Here is a 20,393-nt window from a genome sequence, read left to right as displayed (position 1 = left end):
AGTCCCACTCTGAGCAAATGGTTGAGTTACATTGGTGCTGTGACCCAGATATTGGCGGGTGAGTATAACGAAGGCCAGCTAGTAAGAGCTGTGCAGTTAGGCTGTGATCTTTAGCTTCCTTTGTTTTTCCCACCTCGCATACCAAAAACACCAGTTCAAGTCCCGCTTAGAGTGAGCTTGGCAAGCAGACTACATCCGGATCAGATTAAGAACATAGATGGACTAGATTGTTTCCAGTTTGCACAGACCTAGACCACTTCCTGAGACAACATTTTATTATGTAATGTTAGGCAGTTTTGATGCTGTTTAATGTTTGATCATCGCGTTATTTTACACATGCATCTGCTTACATACGCCATCGCTTGTTTCTGCTGATATGCAGTACTCTTTCAGAAGACCAGCCGGCCTTATTCTTAGTGTTTCCTTTTATTTTATAGTTTGCCTTGTTTGCTGTTGTTACATTGAAGTTATAGAGAGATTTGTTAGAAGACCCTGAGTGTCATAAAAGACACCTACAAATAAAATTGATTGAAAAAAAGAGGTGTAATAGCACCTCCTACCATATAACAGAGAAAACAATGACAGCTGGAAAGTTCCATCAGTGGTGGGGGAAAGAGTTAATGCAAACATATACATCTATATCATATTTCCATCTACTCAGTGATTTAAGATGATCACTTCTTAAAAATGTGTTGTTTTGTTTCAAGGACTGGAGCTGTGAATGTGTTAATAATAGCGCACCAATTCACGTCTCTTCAGCTCCTTTCACCATAAATTAATCAGGTAAAGAACAGTAAATGAAAGAAGTTCTCTGTTCAACCTGCAAAGAGGAAACTTCAAGCTGAGTGTTAATCCCTGTGGTGTGTTTGAATTTACTTCTGTGTGAGACCTTTAACAAGAAACAAGGTTATCATCAAATACACAAACTCAAAGAAACGAGGACCCAAACTGCAAAGACCATCAGTTATTAACACCTTTGCTGAATAAATAATCCGCTCTACAGACGGGTTTTATTAATGCATCAGCAAAAGCATACACAATTATTTCATAAGCTCACCTGGATGTGACTTTTGATTCCTCTAGCAGTTTTCTGTACTCTTCTTTCGCTTGCTGGAGTTTGCACTTTTTCTCTTTGTGCTCCTCTTTCATTCTTGCTTTGACAAACTGATCATAAATCTGAGGGCAAATAAATAATAAAATAAATGTCAATTATTTGATAACATTTTTTTTAACTGCAATATATATATATATATATATATATATATATATATATATATATATATATATATATATATATATATATATATATATATATAATTAATTTTCGATGTATGAATCCCCAATGATGTGATATACAGTATACAGTTACCTTAATGTAAGACATTAAGTCTTACCACCATCTACTAGTACTTTCAAAACCACAGTAGGTCTGTGGAAATACAGAGTTAATGAAGTTTGAAGTTTTATTACTGTTTGATGTTGATTGAGGCTGATGTGAAACCTTTGTGTCGTACCTGCTTTCGTTCTTCTGGACTTAGCAGCAGGTACCGTGGATCAAATACAATTTTGTGCAGTTCTTTCTCCCAGGTGGAGAACGCAGACACCTGTTCAAAACACACAGGGTGAATGATGCTCATCCAGAATAATTACACCACTTCATTTTAAGATTCACAGTGTGTGCAAATATGCAAAGTCTGTAGGATTTTTTTTGTGGGTCAAATATAGCAGAATTGTAACTTTTGGCTGAATAACTTGATTAACTTTGATCTCATTTATTTCTTTAAGGCTGAAGTTTCATTATCGTCCCTGGATTTCTCACCCCTCTTTCCAGAAGCATGTCTCTGAAGTGGCCGATCCGGTGCTCCAGTGGCAAAACCATCCGAAGAGATGATCCATTTTTTCCTTCACACTCAACAGGATGGTCCAGTCTTCAAAGGAATGGAAATAAAACAGCTTTGATGTGTAATTCTATTAATATTTTCTCCAATACAAAGTAAAAATTTGGTGTAGAAAAATTTTCACTCAGAAAATAATGGCATTTTTACAGTTAAAGATGCAGTAAGTGATTTCTGAGACACTGTTGATATTTGAAATCACCATAACAAATGCCCCCCCCCCCCCCCCACCCAAAAAGATAGGATAGATAGCCCCCAGATTCATGAACATGGTACACAACGCACGTAATTCCCCCATCATAAGTGGACACTCTCTTTACAGCTGATTGGCTACAAGTGTGGTTTGGTGCACGGTCCGATTAACTTTCAACAGCATTTCTCAGAAATCGCTTTTACTGCACCTTTAATTTCACAAACAAAGAAATGGCAATTAGCAAGTATTTTCTTATAATATTTGTTTCAACTTTAAAACATAATTTTTATAGTGCATTGATTCTGCCCAAACTATCCCGATAAGCACACTTCACCGATTAACAGAAGTGTTTACCAAAGACTTGTTAATGGATAACTCACACAATTAGCTTCAAATATTTTGCAGTAAATATTGTGTAAATTAAATATTCATGTCATTTAGCAATTCTGACTGTGCCTCTTTTGCTATCATTCATTTTTATCATACACTGCAAAGTCTGGACACACTTTGATCCTCAGAACTTTTTGATCTAAAGGCTTATGATTAAATGCTTGAAGTTTTGAAGACAAACGGAAATTGTGACTATGTATGATTTTTTTTCCTATTTTTAAAACTAAATTTTTAATTACTTTTTTATTGAGTATTAAAAAATAATAACAATAATAATAAAAAAATAAAATAAAATAAAAAAACATATCAGCCAACCAGTATTAACCTCAAGAAAAAAAAAAGAAAAAAAAAAAAAAAAAAAAAAAACAACATCCAAACTGTTGGAAGTTAAATATGCAACATAAAATCTCTTTACATTTTTCTTGGAATGAAAAATGTTTCTTTGTCTCAACGCAGACATTTGGGTGTACTTCAAACATCCGACTTTTCAATTTAAATCATCTCCAAGAAAGACAGATTGAGAAATTCACATTAAGCTGTGAGTGCAGATGTTGCCCGCCAAAAACCAGAGACTTCCTGTTGAGCTGCGATTATTAAGGTGAGTGACACACAACACATCTGATGCAAGATCCTCCTCATCAATTAAAACAGACTCAGATCCGCTGTTATATTTTACATGGCTCGACCCTACTTACTTATAGCGTTTGGTCTTTAAACTATGTTCCTCTTCATCATCATCGTCATCATCAGCATCAGCATTTGAGCCATCGTCTGTTGATGGAACAAATCATGCTGTAGATCAGTATATGTCCTACACTATACTTGGATTTAACACATTATTAAAAGAAATGAGTGATATATTATTAAAAATATGCAAGAAGCTTGTAAAGTTTTATTTATGCACACATCTCCAGCTGATCTGTATTGATATACCCGGCTCATGCCAGGTTGTTAATCCAAGAAGTACAATAAGAACAATTTTTCTCGAACGGACGTATTTAAATTATAGATGCTGGATAGATTAAGGTCATCAATAGATAATCTCCACAAAATGGCAATAAAACTAAATCAATAAAGATGAAAAGCCTACTGGGAAATCAAGCCAACCGTATAATAACTTTCAGACCAGATCCAGACTAATTCAATATTTGCAGAGCCGCTTCATTGGATTACTGCTTTTAGTTAATCCATGAGAACACCAGTTCTGTAGTTGGTGGGTGTATTAAAACTTTTGCTTGAGCATCATTATCACACTGTGAGGATTAAACTTTCAGTCAGCTTCATCCCTTTATACAGACTCTGCTCCTGTATTTCATATCACAGAGTCGTGAGTTAAACTTCACTGATTCAGCAACTTAATCTGAACATAAATGAGTTTTACCTTGAGGCTACAGTAGAGCTCGCCAACCTGATCTCATTAGTATTATGCTACTGTTCAAAAGTTTTGGGTAAGTACATTCTTATTTTTTATTTTTTTGAAAGAAATGAATACTTTTATTCAGCAAGGTTGCATAAAAGGGATCAAAAGTGACAGTAAAGACATTTATAATGTTACAAAAGATTTCTATTCACAAAAAAAATGCTGTTCTCTCTTCATCAAATAATCTTGAAAATAATTATTTCCACAAAAATGTTAAGCAGCACAACTGTTTTCAACATTCCTAATAAACAATAAATGTTTCTTGAGCAGAAAAGCAGCATATTAGAATGATTTCTGAAAGATCACGTGACACTAAAGACTGCCGAAAATTGAGTTTTGCCATCACAGTAACTAATTATACATTTATTCTGGTTTATATTTGTATTTGCATTTTTTATTTTTACAAACAAAATAGAAAGCAGTTATTTGAATTGTAAAAACATTACACGTTATTACTGTTTTTACTGTATTTTCAGTCAAATAAATGCAGCCTTTGTGAGCATTAGAGACTCTTTCAGTGAATGAATGAATGAACTCTTATCTTATGTCAGGTTCATGGAATATGCAGTGAAATCACAGGTTGATATGTTTAGATGAGACTGATTTAGAAATGAGATAAAATATATTTTGTGGCATCACTTTTTTTTAGTTTTTTTTTTTTTAGCAGTTAACACATTTACTGAATCTTGTATAACAGTTTTTGTCTAAATACGATGATGTTTCAATTATAATTCATACTCACTGAATTTTTGATGTTAATTAAATTCTGTTTCACTTTGTGCCATCTGGATTTCATTTATTAATAATTTTGCCATTAAATGGGTCAGAAAACACATTGCCTGCATACCAATTTGTAGACTATTCATCCTAAATGGCATCTAAAATTGTCCCGAATCGTATGGTATGTTTAACAGAGTGTTAAATATGCCTGAATGGTCTATTTTTTCCAGCCAAAATCTTACCTGAAGAGTCTTTCTTGCGTTTATGTGGCGGGTCCTCGATGATTCGATTGAGGTCTCCACGGTCTTTCAGATCAATTGGTTTCTCCCATACTGACAAATGCATGGTGGGATTGAAGAAAAACACCCTGTCGTCACCTGTCCACACTACACACCTACAGAAGAGAAAGAGAGAAACACAATCCAACAGGATGTGACTAAAAAATCCTGATGACGAAAAACAGTCCCAGCAGCACCAAAGTGACCCAGAGAGAGGATTCTGGGTCACAACTAAGACCAGATGGTCTGAATTTGATCTTCTGATTCTGATGCATTTTTGTCTTCACTTGCTATTTTTCCGTAATCAGTCTTCAGCAGGTTCACAAGATTGTCAAATGGATAAATCCACAATATGTCCAGCATCAAGTATCTGCAAGCCTATTAAACATTTAAGTTTTATGTCACAAATCCAAATGCGACCAATTTCTCAGATGTTCCGCACTAGATATTCTTACCTTACAGTGATAATTTAAGACCCATTTCAGGCTTCATTCAGGGCATGTCGGATAAAGTATTCATGGATTCTGCAGTAGTCTGTGAGGTAATTTGATACAACCTCATGCCAACCATGACAAACCAATCCTGACAATTCATTTTGCAACTCCATCGCATCAGGGAGATCGGCAGTGCCTTCCTGTACCATAAAACTGACCCAATGATATTAAAAAATCTTTGAAACAGAGCACCGGCTCTGCTCATCTGCAGTTATTCATAGTGCAAACATATGGTTAGCACTAGACACATGCTTCATTTGTCTTTCCATTAATATTGCAGAGATTTAAATCATTTCTATGCAACCTCCATATAAAACAATAGCTATAAAATTAACTTTTGAAGCGAGAGCTCTACCCAAAGGACCATTTTATTGCTCAGAGGTTGTTCTTTTATGGCTTAGAAGACGCAAATTAGTGCAGTTTTTGTTTCATGCTAAAATACTTTCTTATGCCCTTCTTTCATCCCGGCTTCCTATGAACTTATACTTTTTAAATTAACCAAAAAAATAAATACAGAACAACCAGCGTAATCTAATTCATAAACCAGTGACTCATATGTTCACCATATTGAAACAAAAACATACATCAACGTTACCAGTTTGATTTGTGATGACTCTTATGAACTGGTACTTTTTAGGGAATAAATACACATAGCACAGCCTGTGCAGAATGACTCACGATCAAAACATACAGAATGTGTATATGTAATCCCGTTCATGAGCAAAAATCTCATATGAACTGATTCTCTAAAGTGAATCAAAAACATACAGCTCCACCACCAGTGTAGTCTCGTTCATGAAAAAAATGGCTCTTACATATATTATTGGACTCTTATTTTATTGGCAAATAGCTGTTATTTTATTTCTAAAACTGATATAACTAATATTTCAAGGTTTCCCATGCAATCTACAGAATTAGATAACTAAAGAAAATAGACATTTATAAATTAACTACGCCCAAATGCATCAGAATTGAAAAAAAAGAAAAACAAATCTGTACGTTTGAACCAAATGATCTGTCCTGATATAATTTGAGATATTATCGAAGTCTCATCTTCAACTATAAATAAAATAAATATCTGACAAGTTGAAAACTTCAGCAATAATCTCAGTTTGTCCTCCATTCAATCTCATTTTTGACACATTTGAGACACTAAAGAGATCTCATATGAGCTTTCATATCTGGATAATCACACACCAGCTCCGGTTCTGGTGTCATCAACCACATGTTAAATGCATTTACCAGTAAAGCCAGTTTGTGTGAGTCAACAAAAGCTGAACACGATCAGCCATGACACCTCCTGGGTTTCAAAAATGTGTGTGTGTGAGTGTTTGTTTGCAGTGAAGAAAAGCCCACACTGCTTTGGCAGAGAAAAATGGAAGTCTTGCATAACACGTCGTCCTAATGCATTTTTTCGATTGGGTGTCAGTGCATCCGTTTAGCGCTGGAGGTTTGCCATGTGCACTGCTGTATTTTATTCAAGCATGTATTACTGTCATCAAACAGTTATAAAGCGGCATGCATCATTTAAATGGTGCTAAAGCTGCTGACATTTATGACAGAATGAGAGGAGATAAAACAAACATCTTTGTCACTATAGAAGAACAAATTGGCTATTAAAGCATTCCCAAACACAGTAGACAACAGCGCACTTACAACAGTGGCATTTGAAAGTGTAGGTTGACACAGAGACAACTGCGAGAACACGATCGATTGGTCATTATCTTGCATGCAGAGAGTCAATATAGATGCATCAAACTGATGGCGAGCCATACAATCATAACTGCACAAACAAAACGGGTAGTTACCATGGTGATCCAGGTATAGGCGAAGATGCAACTGGCCGCTTGTCTTTGAGTGAGCTGTCCTCGTCCATACTGACTTTAAAAGCCCCATCCTGCACACAAATACACAGCTTGACATATATATACACAAATAGAGAGAGAAGTATTAAATATTAAATTACTAAAACTGAAATATTAAATAGAAATATGAAGAGTTCATTTGCAAAATCTGATAACTACGTTTTTAACCATTCTCATAAATCATGTTTTTTCATCGTGCATTCCAATTAATTTTAATCAAACTACAGTTGAGTTATTTTGATTAGCTTAAAAAATAACTAAAAATTACAGCTAACACAATAAAACAGAATAAAAACATGATTACATAAAAAAAAAAAAAATCATGATTTTTAACTTAAAAATAAAAACTAGAAATCTAAAAAATATTCATAAAATACTGTATAAATAATGCTAAAATAATACTGATAATAGAACAATTAAAAAAAATTAATTGTATGATGTATGTATTTTAATATTTATTTGAGTATCATATTTTAATCATAGAAATACTGTGAATGCAGATCATTCCAAATCACATCTGAAATCGAATCACTCAGTTTGGTTCAGCAGCAGATAGCGAGGCTTTAAAACAGCACATATGTTTTTTTCTACTCTGTAATCATGCAGGCAAAGTGAACCTCAATTATCTCACCCCAAACACAGGTTACAAGGCTAATAATCAAATATAGTGTTGATTATCAATCTGATAAATGATGTAGATGTGTTCAGCCTTGAACACACACTCAGAAAACAACCAATTATCCAGTCCCTGCATGACCGAATAATGCAGATTACTGATTCTCTGCATAAAGTCGGGCAGCAGGCTTGAAACACTCTTAACGGTCAAATGAATTACCGTTCTAGGGGAATTTCGCTAATTAATCTGGCTGAGAAGATTTTAAAAGCGGTCACCTATGGGGACACTGTGGTACAGCGCTCTTCAACAAAAGCGATTATTAACTCAATCTTAATTGGACTCCAAATCTGATTGTGCCCATAGTCTGACCTTTTCCACAAATCAGTTCGATATTCTTCCTGCCTCTAAGACAATCCAGAATAATTTTCACGAAGACCAAGGTCTGGCAATGAATGAACAGTATGTCGATGGCAATTATGTCAATGTTGCCTATAAAATGGTTTTAAGAATCAAATACAGCTAATGAGAGAATGATAAGGATTACAAACCTCAGTTTTAGCCTCTGGGTTTGGATTACGGCGGAGCACTAAGGCGTCTGTGCAGGATGGCTTCTTCAATTCCAAAATCTTATCTGAGGACAGAGATAAATGCTCAATATCCCCCAATGCCAAAATCCACATTGTTTCTTCAAGAAATCAGCGCCTCATCAACAGTAAATTCCCATGTTCACTTCATCTACTAATCTATCTACTAATATTTACTAGCAATTTCTGAGTGAAAATTGTTTCAAAAAATCATTATACAAAAAAACCAAACAAAAAGAAACATCACAAGTTATCAAAAGACACTGTAACACATTCTGTACATCAGTTGACAACATCACAAGTAATCAAAATACAATCAAAAACACAATTTACAAAAATACACAATAACACATATATATATAAATCACATTACAAGCAACATCACAAGTTATCAAAAGACACTGTAACACATTCTGTACATCAGTTGATAAGAGTAAAACCTTCTAATAACAACCACCTAACCACTGGCAGGAGAATCAATAAGAAAAGAACACACTGAGGCTGTCAGTAATGGTAGAAACCATTATGCACTACGCCGTCAGTCACTTTCAATAGTTTGAACACACTCAAACTCAGTCTAGCCCAAAATAATTTTCACTTTATCTCCATGGAAAGGTATGAAATTAGATGTGGCAAGCATAAGGTGGAGTGGAAATCAAATGCGCTGCTTGATCTTTTGTCCTGCATGGAATTAAACTCAAACAGGCTGCACACTGAATTCAGCAGCTTTGGATAAAACAACAAAGAAACATCAGGGAGAAAAGCTCTTGCTCAAAGGTGTGAATGAGGTTTGCTGAAGGTTGCCTTGATTCTATATACAGTATACTGTAAGGTTAAACACAAGGCATGCAAACAATTAATTCTGACAGGAAATACAAGTGGTTAACTTGAATATACATTTCAGTTTTTTTCTCACACAAAGTAGCCAAATGATTTCAGAGGACTTGAATATAGTGCACCAGTCATATAGACTTGCTTCTTAGCACTGTAAACTACCAGTTACATTCATTGTATGTCAAAACATGCTAGCAAGAACTAAAACATGTTACCAACTTGTTAAAACATGCTTGCTACACCATGTTAAACGTGCTAAATCATGCTGGAAACATGCTAGCAATGTGTTAGGATGTTAACAATGTGAACAATTTGCTAAAACATGCAAACTATGTGTTACAAAATGCTAGCAACTTGTTAAAATATGCTACAATCATGCTAAGATATGCTAACAAGATGATAAAACATGCTGCGCTATCAACTTGTTAAAACATGTTAACTCGTCCTGGAAACATGCTAGCAATGTGTTAGGATGTTAACAATGTGAACAATTTGTGAAAACATGCAAACAATGTGTTAAAACTAGTTAAAATATGCTACAAACATGCTAAAATATGTTAACAACATAATAAAACATGCTATGCTAGCAACTTGTACCAATATCTACCAACATGTTGAACCATGCTGAGAAAAAAAAAAAAAAGAAACTCATGTCTTTTAAAGGTCTAGTGGTCTTTTTGTGGTTTAGTGGTCTGATTAGGTCTAATAGGGTCTGAAGTAGTCTAATAAGATTTGACTTTTTATTTGGCCTGTCTGGCATTTTCAGATTAAGTATAACCTCCAAACTTCAAGCTTTTAAATGTTAATTTAAACTTTCAGACAAGCCGATACCAAAGTGTGTCAACAAACTTGATCCAGGTTCTTCTTCAAAAAAGCTCTTGAACATGAGTACAGTATATGTATACTGTTAAAGGGGGCATGAGGGGAACAGCTAGTAATAGATCACTTATAAAACAACTAGCACTGACACATCCTGATTAAACTTGGATAAAACTGTTCTGGCCCCATAGCAACTCTTTGTGTAACAAGAAGCAACTGCTTTGCAATAAAGACTGAATGAAGATTCTGTTTGATTTATATCAGTCATCATCACAGAGCTGGAAGCGTTGATGGGAAACCTTTCATCCACGCCTACACAAACCATTCATCTGTTTCTGTCAGTGCAGACACTTCCATGGCACGCTTCCACTCTGAGGTCTTACATAGACGGAAGACAATGGAGAGGAATATCTGTGTGGCGACTAGTTGAATCACAAGCTGTTTATGCTGTGATAAACACAAGGCTGCTGTCCAAAATATGTGTCACACAGGGAATGTAGAACTACACCATAATGCAGAAGGAAGGAATATGATGGTTGAACATTGCTGGACAAGTTAAATCTGTTTAGCTAGAGTGTGCAGACTCAGATCTGTCTTGTATAAAATGCAATCAATTTCATGATGACTGGAAAAGCAAGTGAAGAATGCTTTTCATCCTTTTCTCTATGATCCCTTTCTGACTTATCAGTAATAAATGTGAAAGGCTATATAGCAGATATCCTTTAATTAAAGCCTCCTTTAGAAGTGCCTGCAGGGTTGTTATTTTTATATATTTTTCGCAACAAACTTGTCGAATAAATCAAGAAAAAAAGAAAGAAAAAAAAGATGCAATTTCAAAAACAATTACTCACTTCAGAGATGCCACAATAATAACTATATTAAATAAAAATGTCCAGGGCTGGAATAAAATGATGCTTTCAAGAAAAAAAAAAAAAAAAAAAAGAAGTTTCTTTATTCTAGTGCTGTCAAACGATTAATCGCGATTAATCACCTCCAAAATAAAAGTTTTTGTTTGCATAATATATGTGTGTGTTCTGTGTATATGTATTACGTATATATAAATACACACACATGCAGCATATATATTGAAAATATTTACATGTATTTACATGTGTATATTTATATTAATAAAATTTCTATTATAAATAAATATATTTAATACATAAAAATAACATGTTTTTTAAAAATATACATGCATGTGTGCGTATTTATATATGCATAATAAATATACATAGCACACGTACAGTATATTTAAAACAAAAACTTTCTATTTGGATACAAATTCTGGAAACACATCAGACCCATATAAACACAGGTGAACAAAAAATAAGTAAATAAAAAAAAACAACAATTTCAAAACGACAAGGTTTCATACAAACATAACTAAAGGAACTGAGTTTTCACGACACATGAGTCAAATAAACAAGCATTCTCTTCTAAATAAAACACTAATAAAAGAAAAAAAAAAAAAAACAGGATTAGTTAATTCTTTACTCTTGACCAACAAAAGTCACATAAAAGGAAAATGAAATGAAGTAGTAATACGTTCGTTCACTTAGAGCGAATCGCGAATGTGTGTGTGATTAGGTGCGTTGGTGTGGTGTGTAGTTTGGATGTGATGTAATAATCGCGACCATGAATGGCAGGAAAAAATTATTTGGGAGGCAGCACTACTTTATTACGATCAGTGGAGTTCCTTCAGCTTCGATTTCTGATGGATCTACTGTCCGCATTACCCCGACCAAATACAGCGAAATCACCTCCTCAGGTAAGACTCGCATCCATGGTGTGGTTCGCTCAAACTGCCTCTTAAGTTTACCATTTACCCCCCGTTTACCAGCAATTCTCCTTTAGAATAATAATTAAAAATAAATCCTCCTCCACAAGATGTTGTTCTTTTTTATAAAAATATGATGGCTCTGTCCATTAATAATGGAAAGGAAGAATAATGTTTAAAACTTGCTTCTCAACCAGTTGATCTTGTTTCTTTACATAGGTATTTTTAAATAAAATATAAATATACACCATGGCTGCAACAGTAATATGGTGAAATATTTCTACAGTACAATTTAAAATATTATCAAATGAAATTTATTCCTGTGATGCTCCAGAAATTTGCTCCAGTCTTCAATGTCACATGGTCCTTCAGAAATCATTGTATGATTTGCTGCTCAGGGACGGTTTCTTAATATCATTAATGTTGGAAACAGTTTTGTTGTTTAATATTTTTGTGAAACCGTGATTTATTTATTTTTTTCAATATTCTTTGACCTTAAACTTTTGAATGGTAGTGTACAAATACCTATGAATGCTAATGAAATAATGTTGCCATACATGGCAAAAGAGAATGCTACTTAAGATCGTATTATATTTTATGTGTGGTATCTCACCTGTTGATCTCTGCTTTTTCCAGTTTCCAGTAAGTAGGGTCACTCCAGGAGCAGTGAGTGATGTTACTGCTGTGATCCGAGAGGGCAAGACGGGTCCCAGCAAGCCTTCCCAGCTTCTCCGTGTTCCTGTATGACACAAAGAGAACATAGAAGAATAAATTAAAACCAAAAAATCAAAAATACCTACATATATATAAAAACACATAATTACATATTAAACTGAATTTTAATCCATAAAAATTTGGTGATTGTGTGTGTGTGTCTGTGTGTTTGTGTGTATATATATATATATATATATATATATATATATATATATATATATATATATATATATATATACATATATATATATATAACTGGACCAGCTTAAGCTGAAATAAGCTTCTCTCTCTCTCTCTCTCTCTCTCTCTCTCTCTCTCTCTCTCTCTCTCTCTCTTTCTTTTTACAGCAGGGATTGCATTAAACCATGTTCTTTCTTATTAACTGTGACAAACTGTGACAAGTAATGCTATTAGAGATGATGCCAAGGACACATTGCAAAATACACACACATTATGCAGTACAAATCAGTCTGGCTATCCATTTTCCACAAGCCAGTAAGGCTATGGATTAAATTCCCAAATCTCAAACCCGCATAAACAAACCTGCAGGAGGACAATCAGCAAAATAATTCCCTAGATCGACATAAATGTTGCTTTCATCATTGAGAATCAAAAGAGCATTTAATTTTCCTCTCTAAACTTATTAAACTGATCAAAGCTTCAATCAAAAGTTCGCCTGAATGGTTAAACACTGAAAATGCTGGAAGAGGCTTGAGGCTTTTTCTCATCAACCGGGCCATATTTAACCTTTAATTTTCTAGCGTCTGTCCGAATTCTGCTCAACAGACTCTGCTTGTTCATAAAGGTTAATTACATTTGGCTTCAGCTCTGGGCTGGGCTTTGCTGAAATCCAGAGGGGTTGACAGATTGTCAGGTTGAATATGTATGTGCCATTTCCATGAGCGCAGAAAGCAGATGCATTTTTAAAGCATTTGTGATGTTCTGCTTCACGAAAACGGCTGAAGTTATCAAGCTTTCTGGATTATAAATGACATTGCCCTTTCTCTTTCTGTTGTTGCCCTTTTAAGCCAAAAAAATAAAATAAAATAAATAAAATTGACGTTAAACGATGTAAATTGAAATAAATTCAACTTAAAAACTAAAATAATACAATATAAAAACAATAAAATATACAAAAAAAACAATAATTCAGTCATAGACAGTGTTATTTTAGTACCATTGAGATACTAGTATTGTTTTTATTAATAAATGTGTGTTTATATTATAGTATTAATAAATTCTGTGTATTAATAAATTCTGACTCTGTGGTTATATATATTGTTTGTTTGTTTTTGTTTTTTTATATTGAAAATATGTATTGAATATATGTATTATTTGCAGCTAGACAAAAATATAATGCAAATTTATCTAAATCAGAGAAACTAATATATATATATATATATATATATATATATATATATATATATCATATAAAATGCTAAAGTTCTCTTCAAAATCTAAATATTTATTAAAAATTATCTATATAAAATGCTGAAGTTCTCTTCAAAATCTAACTTTAAATGTGAGGTTAAATCATTGCATTTGTTATTATTTCTGCCTTTCGAACCTCAGTTCATTATAAAAGAATATCAGTCACTGTTGTGTCCTGTCAGTTACTTTTTTGAAAAGATGTATTGTGCATTATGGGAGTTAAATGAAGAGGGAGATGATGAGATCTGCTCATTAAAACATTTAATGATGCATGAACTCATGATTTGCATCTGTTCGTTGAAACAATACGCCTTTTCTTGCAAACACACACACACACACAAAAAAAAACAAAAAACACACACACACACACACACACACACACACACACACACACACACATAGAGAGAGAGAAAGAGAGATGCTGGATTGATAACCTTGGGCAGATATAGATCATTACTACACCTTATGATATCTGGCTTGTCTCTAGGTTACTAGGCATTAGTTTTCATGTATTTCACTCAAAGTTTCATATGTTGTGAAGCCCGCACTCTTTGAGGACGCGTCTCACACATATCTCATCAATCTTGAATTAGCTGCTTGTCTTACATATAAAAAGATGAGATTCAGTAAAAAGACATCTTCCAGCTTAGTCATTAAATAATTAAAAACACATGATCAAAAACCTGAAAACTGATTAAAGCTACCAAAATCAACAACGAGAACGTAGCGTTCGCTGTCTCTGCTCTAGTACCACTTTTCCCATGGCTAAATTATGACATGAGCTTGAGCAAACAATCTCAATTTTCATTTTTGGGTGAGCTGCCCCTTTAATAAACACCTTTTTTTTCTTCTTCACTTTGAGGATAAAAAAGGATGAATTTGCTCATAAAGGTTTAGAGGCGTCCTGTATAAACCCATCTTCGCCCCGGAACCGAGCTAATCAAAACAGGGTCGATCGGTTGATATTACTCTTGGGAAGGTTAAGAGACTTTGATATGTTTTGATGTCAGGACTGATGGGATAGAGGGTGACAAGAGGACATTATCTGTAATCTGTTGTTATGAAGGCATCAGACAGAGGCAGTGAAAGCTTTCGGAATGACCTGTATGAGACAAATGGTTGCTAGGGGTGAGAGACAGAGGAGACCTTTACAGTCGACGTGATGCGTGGTGAATGTTTGAGGTTAAAACACAAGGTCTAAAACTGTGCATTCTGCTGCTCGCTGTTCATTATTTGGTTTGGTGTTTGGTTTTGTATAGGCAGCATTCAAATAGAAATTAAACCTCATGAATGACAGATTTTGAGCGTTCTACATAGGCAGTAATTCTGCATGGGAGACTTGACTCATAATTGATTCCAAATAGAGTTTGGCATTAGCATGTTGCTAAGCTAATGATGCATAAAATACACAGTTCACACAAATAGTGGGCAAAACTGCGTTGAATGACCTTAGATACATTTGTAGACTTGTAAAAAAATATGTGTGCTGCCTTACGGTGCAATATTTTCGCCCCAAAGCCAATGGGATTTTTGAATGGGGATTTGGTTAAATGCTTGAAATAAGGTCTAAGGTTCATATTTTATTCTTGGATATAAAATGCTCCAGTAATAGCCAACTTTTTTAATGTCTTGAAAAAGGAAGGTTAAGTGGCTGAATGGGACTACTGAGGTTGTCAGAGACATTAAACATCATCTCATTGAACAAAAAAACTCATCCGCTACATACATTCATTCAAACAAACCCAACCAAAACAAACCAACCAACACATACAAAAAAAAAAAAAAAAAAGAAAAAAGAAAAGCTGTATGGTGGTGATTCTGAAGTCATGTGACCATGGAGTAGTTTGTTTATAGCCAATGTTTCGTTTTTTACTTCCGGCGATGTATTTAGGCTTCAAATTTCATATGTTGTTGTGAACAAATGATGAACAAAACATACAAGAATCATAACTTTTATTGGTCACAGAGCTTCTTTTCTGGAATAATCCAAAAGCCGATGCACACATCCTGTTGGCTTTTTGCTAAGGAAATCAGGGTGAAACTAACTTCTGGGTTGTCCTACAGAAAAAAATAAATAAAAAAAAAAATACATAACCACTGCTTTGCATTATGGGAATGACGTCTCCTCAAAAAATACTTACAATTCTATCTTAGTATGTGCTTAAAGAATGTGTTTTATAAGGCAACATTAAGCAATAAATTGCATATGTAGGCAGCTTACTAAGTTCTAAGAGTCTAAACATTTCCTCCCTTCTACTAGTCATAGATGTAGTGATTTATGTTTTTTGTTTAACCACACAAAAACAATAGCTGATTATTCAAAGGGAATAAATAGATAACCCAGCAATTGCACAGCTTATAAGAAGAGATCCTCAGAATCCATCTTGTGAGATTCTGCGATTCTTTATGCAACTCTCTGAGAATATCTTCTTGCAAAAGATGCCTTCAGAAAGAGGAAAAGTACAGATAGTCTCACCCATGCTGTGAGTGACTGCCAAAATAACGTGTGAAAAGCATTCATCTTATTGCAGTGAAGATCTGTAACAATGCCGGCTTCCAGACTTCCTATGAGTTACACACAGGCTTTTGTATACATTTCAAAATATTAGCATAATCTATTTATGAGCAGGCCACGTCTTTTATTAGATGCATTAATCATAAAGAAAGAGGTGAACTGTAATGCACCCATTGTGTATCCCAGTAATTTGTATCAATTTACAATTCCTGTCATGCTCATGTGACCAAGAGAATAATAAATGTTTATTTATTTGGGAAGCAGAACAGCCTCTTCATTATGAATGAGAATGTATTGCTGCTGCTGACACTGGACCTTGACTGAAGCCCCTTACCTGATGGTATCTGCTCACCGAGACGATTCACTGGCCTTACCATCAGACACGCTTCTGTAACTTCTGATTATATTCATTCAGAGCTGGGTAGTTGGTCAATTTTTATGGACCTTTTATCACATCACCAGCCCTTTAAACAAGATCACTACCATGAAGGAGCTAACTAATTATCTTGAAAATGAGCGAACAAATTTGACTCAAGTTATAAAGGAAATACCATGCATTATATTATTGTAAGTCAAGGTAAATAATCATCATGTTATGAAATTTATTGAAAAACAACACATTTGTAGCATTACATTAGCATTTCATTTACACATTAATCATAGCACTCACTTTCAGATTTTAGGCAGTAATTTAATTTAGTTTATTTATTTATTTTTTTGGCAATATCTGTCTGAAATCTATTTAACTACTACTACAGAAAAGAAAAAAAAAAGAAAAGAAAAAAAAAAGATGTACAGACCTGAACTAAAACCACAAGCGTCTTGAAATCAGAGTAAAATCTCTAAAAGTAGTTTCATCATCCAGGACCCAGAATCTTGTGTGAACTGCAATATCGGAGCTGTGAGCAAATATAATTTTCTCACATTATTTCTTCATACAGTGTACTGACAGTAAATGTGTGAACAAATCAGCAACATGTTAAAATATAATGATAAACATTAGCAGACAAAATTTCCTATAATCATCTCTTTCAGGAAAAATGAAAATGAAAAGAGCACACAATGATTTTCATAAACCCTACCTCTCTCTCGCTCTCGCTCTCTCTCTCTCTCTCTCTCTCTCTCTCTCTCTCTCTCTCTCTCTCTCTCTCTCTCTCGATATATATATATATATATATATATATATATATATATACCTGCCCAACTCAATCCGAGCAGCTGAGTCCTTAGCCATCTTCAAGAATCGGCTTAAAAAACACATCTCTTCCATCTTTATTTGACCCTCTAACTTTTTCACTCACTATTCTAATTCTATTAAAAAAAAAAAAAAAATCTAACTACCTTTCTAATCTTTTTGTATTCTATCTATTTTCTTTTCATTTATTATACAATTATAAAAAAGACCTCTAACACTAGCTTGCTCTATTCTTTTTCTATTCTATTTGTTTTCTTTTTATTTATTATATTATTTAAAAGCCCTTGCTACGTATACTGTGTTTAGGCTAACTGAGACTTGTTATACCACTTATATATCATTGCTCTTTTGTTGTTTTTGATTGCTTCCATTGTCCTCATTTGTAAGTCGCTTTGGATAAAAGCGTCAGCTAAATGACTAAATGTAAATGTAAATATATATATATATATATATACACACAGTTATATATATATATATATATTGTATAATGTATTTTATTCATATAATGGCAAAGCTTGATTGTCAGCATCTTTCATTATAATATAAAAGATTTTACTTTCAGTTTGGATCACTTTAATGCATCCTTGCTGAAAAAGGGTATAATTAATAAATTAAAAAAAAAAAGATTTAATCAGTCAATCATACTGACCCCACACTTTTGAACGGTAGTTCCCAAAGTTAGATATTAAAAGCCATTTCTATACAGAAACTTTCTGTATAGAGAAAATTCAGTCTGAATCAATTAAAATTATTTTGAATAAACCAAATCTCTCAATGGTCCAATTGTTTTCCCCAACAGCAAATGAAAAGACATCTCAAGCTACTTGAGTTTATAGTTTTCTGGACTCAAAATACCTTTTGGGTCATTTGAACTTCTAACTCTGATACCAGTGCGGTTTTAATAAGTATTGATGTGCTGCACAGCAATAAACCATATAAATCACCTTTCTGCCTCTCGCTTTCTCAAACTCTAGGGAACAATGATGCTGCTTTTATTCATGTATAATGTGTAATAATATCACATGAAGTGAGATAATTAAACCTACGGCTTCAAAACTCTGTGCTTCATAATCCATTTTATGAGTCATATTATTTACGACGAACTCTGAGTCTCCGAGCACTGGCTGCCTCTTCCTTCCATTTCAAACCTCGCCCTGCCAAAACATCTCGTATCAAAGAAACAAAGGAATAAAATGTGACCTAGTTGAGTCCCACGGCACATCAAACGCACATCAGAATCAATGAGCGAAGACGTGTGGCGCATCTGCCAAGAATCGCGAGCATTTCAACTCCGGAGACTCCGTTTGGCCTTAAGACGCAACCGAACCGAAGGCTCCCTTTGTGGAGGCATCAAGAACTCCCTCTTGCGAGCTAAACGCAGTGGCCCAAGGGCGAGAGTGTTTTGGGAGAGATGAGTTGAATGTTAAAAGCTGTGCTTAAACTCTTCCTTTAATTAATTCTGGGAATAATTATGAAAAGCCCAGTGTGGGTTGGAGTTTAGTGCCTGAGAGATTTAGGTTATCTGGGTGTAAGCCCGCTAAAAACAAAATGAATTTTATATTTTACAACATCAGCCTATGATCCTTTGATTGGATAATGGGTTTCACTCTGAAGTATTATTGCATTCATTATTGTTGCCAAAACTAATCCCAGTTATAATATCCATGAAATTGATATACGCTATCAGATACAGCTTCTGAAGACTTCTCAGATGTGTGCTCTTTGAAGTTGTGGCCATGCAACCTATACTGTCAATCCTGGATCCAAATATCTAGTTTGTCATGGGGGCCAAAAGTGAGGCTCTTACCCCTTTTAGGCTGTCATGTCTCCAAAACTTTGAAGATGAGTTCCTGTTTGTAATATCGTCCTGTCATCTAAAAGTGACAACACAATTTCACAAGCTCTCGTCATCGCAGCACTCCGGCATGGCCTGCGCTCGATATCTCTCAGTGTCATTTTCCCATCGAGTGGCACTTTAATCAGTCTTTTTTCTATATTTGGGAAAACTGACTGAAATACTGTTTTATACAATCACAAGCACATCAACGCACATGTACACAGACTTGTCGACCTATGCCTTCTGATACTCATCTGCCGTTCATTGTTTTTGAAGGATGTCACGGCTCAGCAGTGCATTGTGGGAGGACAATCAGACCTGTCGCGTCAAGGTTGCCACCCCTGACCTTGCTAATCTCCCCAAACAGATCCGTCTAAGGATCAGGTAAACAAAAAACCTCAGAAGCGTGACATTAATTTGGAAATTACACGGATCAGCAGGACTGCACAACCCCACAGAGACAGGAATAGTGAGGAACTCAAACTCAACAAAATTCAGGCAGTTTGAATATTGATATTTGAATTTCATATTAACAAAAGTTCTAATTCAAAATTCCAAAAAAAATTAAATCAATTTTTCCATTGGCAGGGCTCCTAAAAAGACAGTTCAACCAAAAAGGAAAATTCTTACATCATTTACTCACCCTAATGCCAATCCAAAACTATTTTACTTACATAATACACATTAATACACTTTTTTTTTGGGGGGGGTGGGGGGTGATCCCTTTGGTTATGGGCTCATCGATGTATTGGTTCAGAGAGATGGATGCTACCTTGGTTGAGATCAAACAAAGGAGTGCAAACCAGTTCAGACTGC

General features: G+C 34.6%; 1 protein-coding gene across 2 annotated transcripts in view; it reads right to left on the bottom strand.

Moving 5' to 3' along the window:
* The window catches only part of LOC122139279 (transcription elongation regulator 1-like protein), an 81,086-nt gene that overhangs the window by 3,550 nt on the left and 57,143 nt on the right, over positions 1-20,393 (bottom strand). For both annotated transcript variants that reach the window (XR_006156176.1, XM_042735970.1), the window contains exons 6-13: positions 12,499-12,624; positions 8,420-8,502; positions 7,199-7,287; positions 4,861-5,012; positions 3,174-3,249; positions 1,820-1,928; positions 1,515-1,604; positions 1,058-1,176 (exon numbers count right to left, since the gene is read on the bottom strand). Coding sequence is in view for 1 of the 2 variants with exons in the window: in XM_042735970.1 (XP_042591904.1) it covers positions 1,058-1,176; positions 1,515-1,604; positions 1,820-1,928; positions 3,174-3,249; positions 4,861-5,012; positions 7,199-7,287; positions 8,420-8,502; positions 12,499-12,624 (844 nt within the window). In the remaining variant the exon portion in view is untranslated. The remainder of the gene's footprint in view (positions 1-1,057; positions 1,177-1,514; positions 1,605-1,819; positions 1,929-3,173; positions 3,250-4,860; positions 5,013-7,198; positions 7,288-8,419; positions 8,503-12,498; positions 12,625-20,393) is intronic.

Source organism: Cyprinus carpio, chromosome B12, assembly GCF_018340385.1.
Source record: "Cyprinus carpio isolate SPL01 chromosome B12, ASM1834038v1, whole genome shotgun sequence".
NCBI lineage: Eukaryota > Metazoa > Chordata > Actinopteri > Cypriniformes > Cyprinidae > Cyprinus > Cyprinus carpio.
This window is presented reverse-complemented; position numbering and strand designations above follow the sequence as displayed.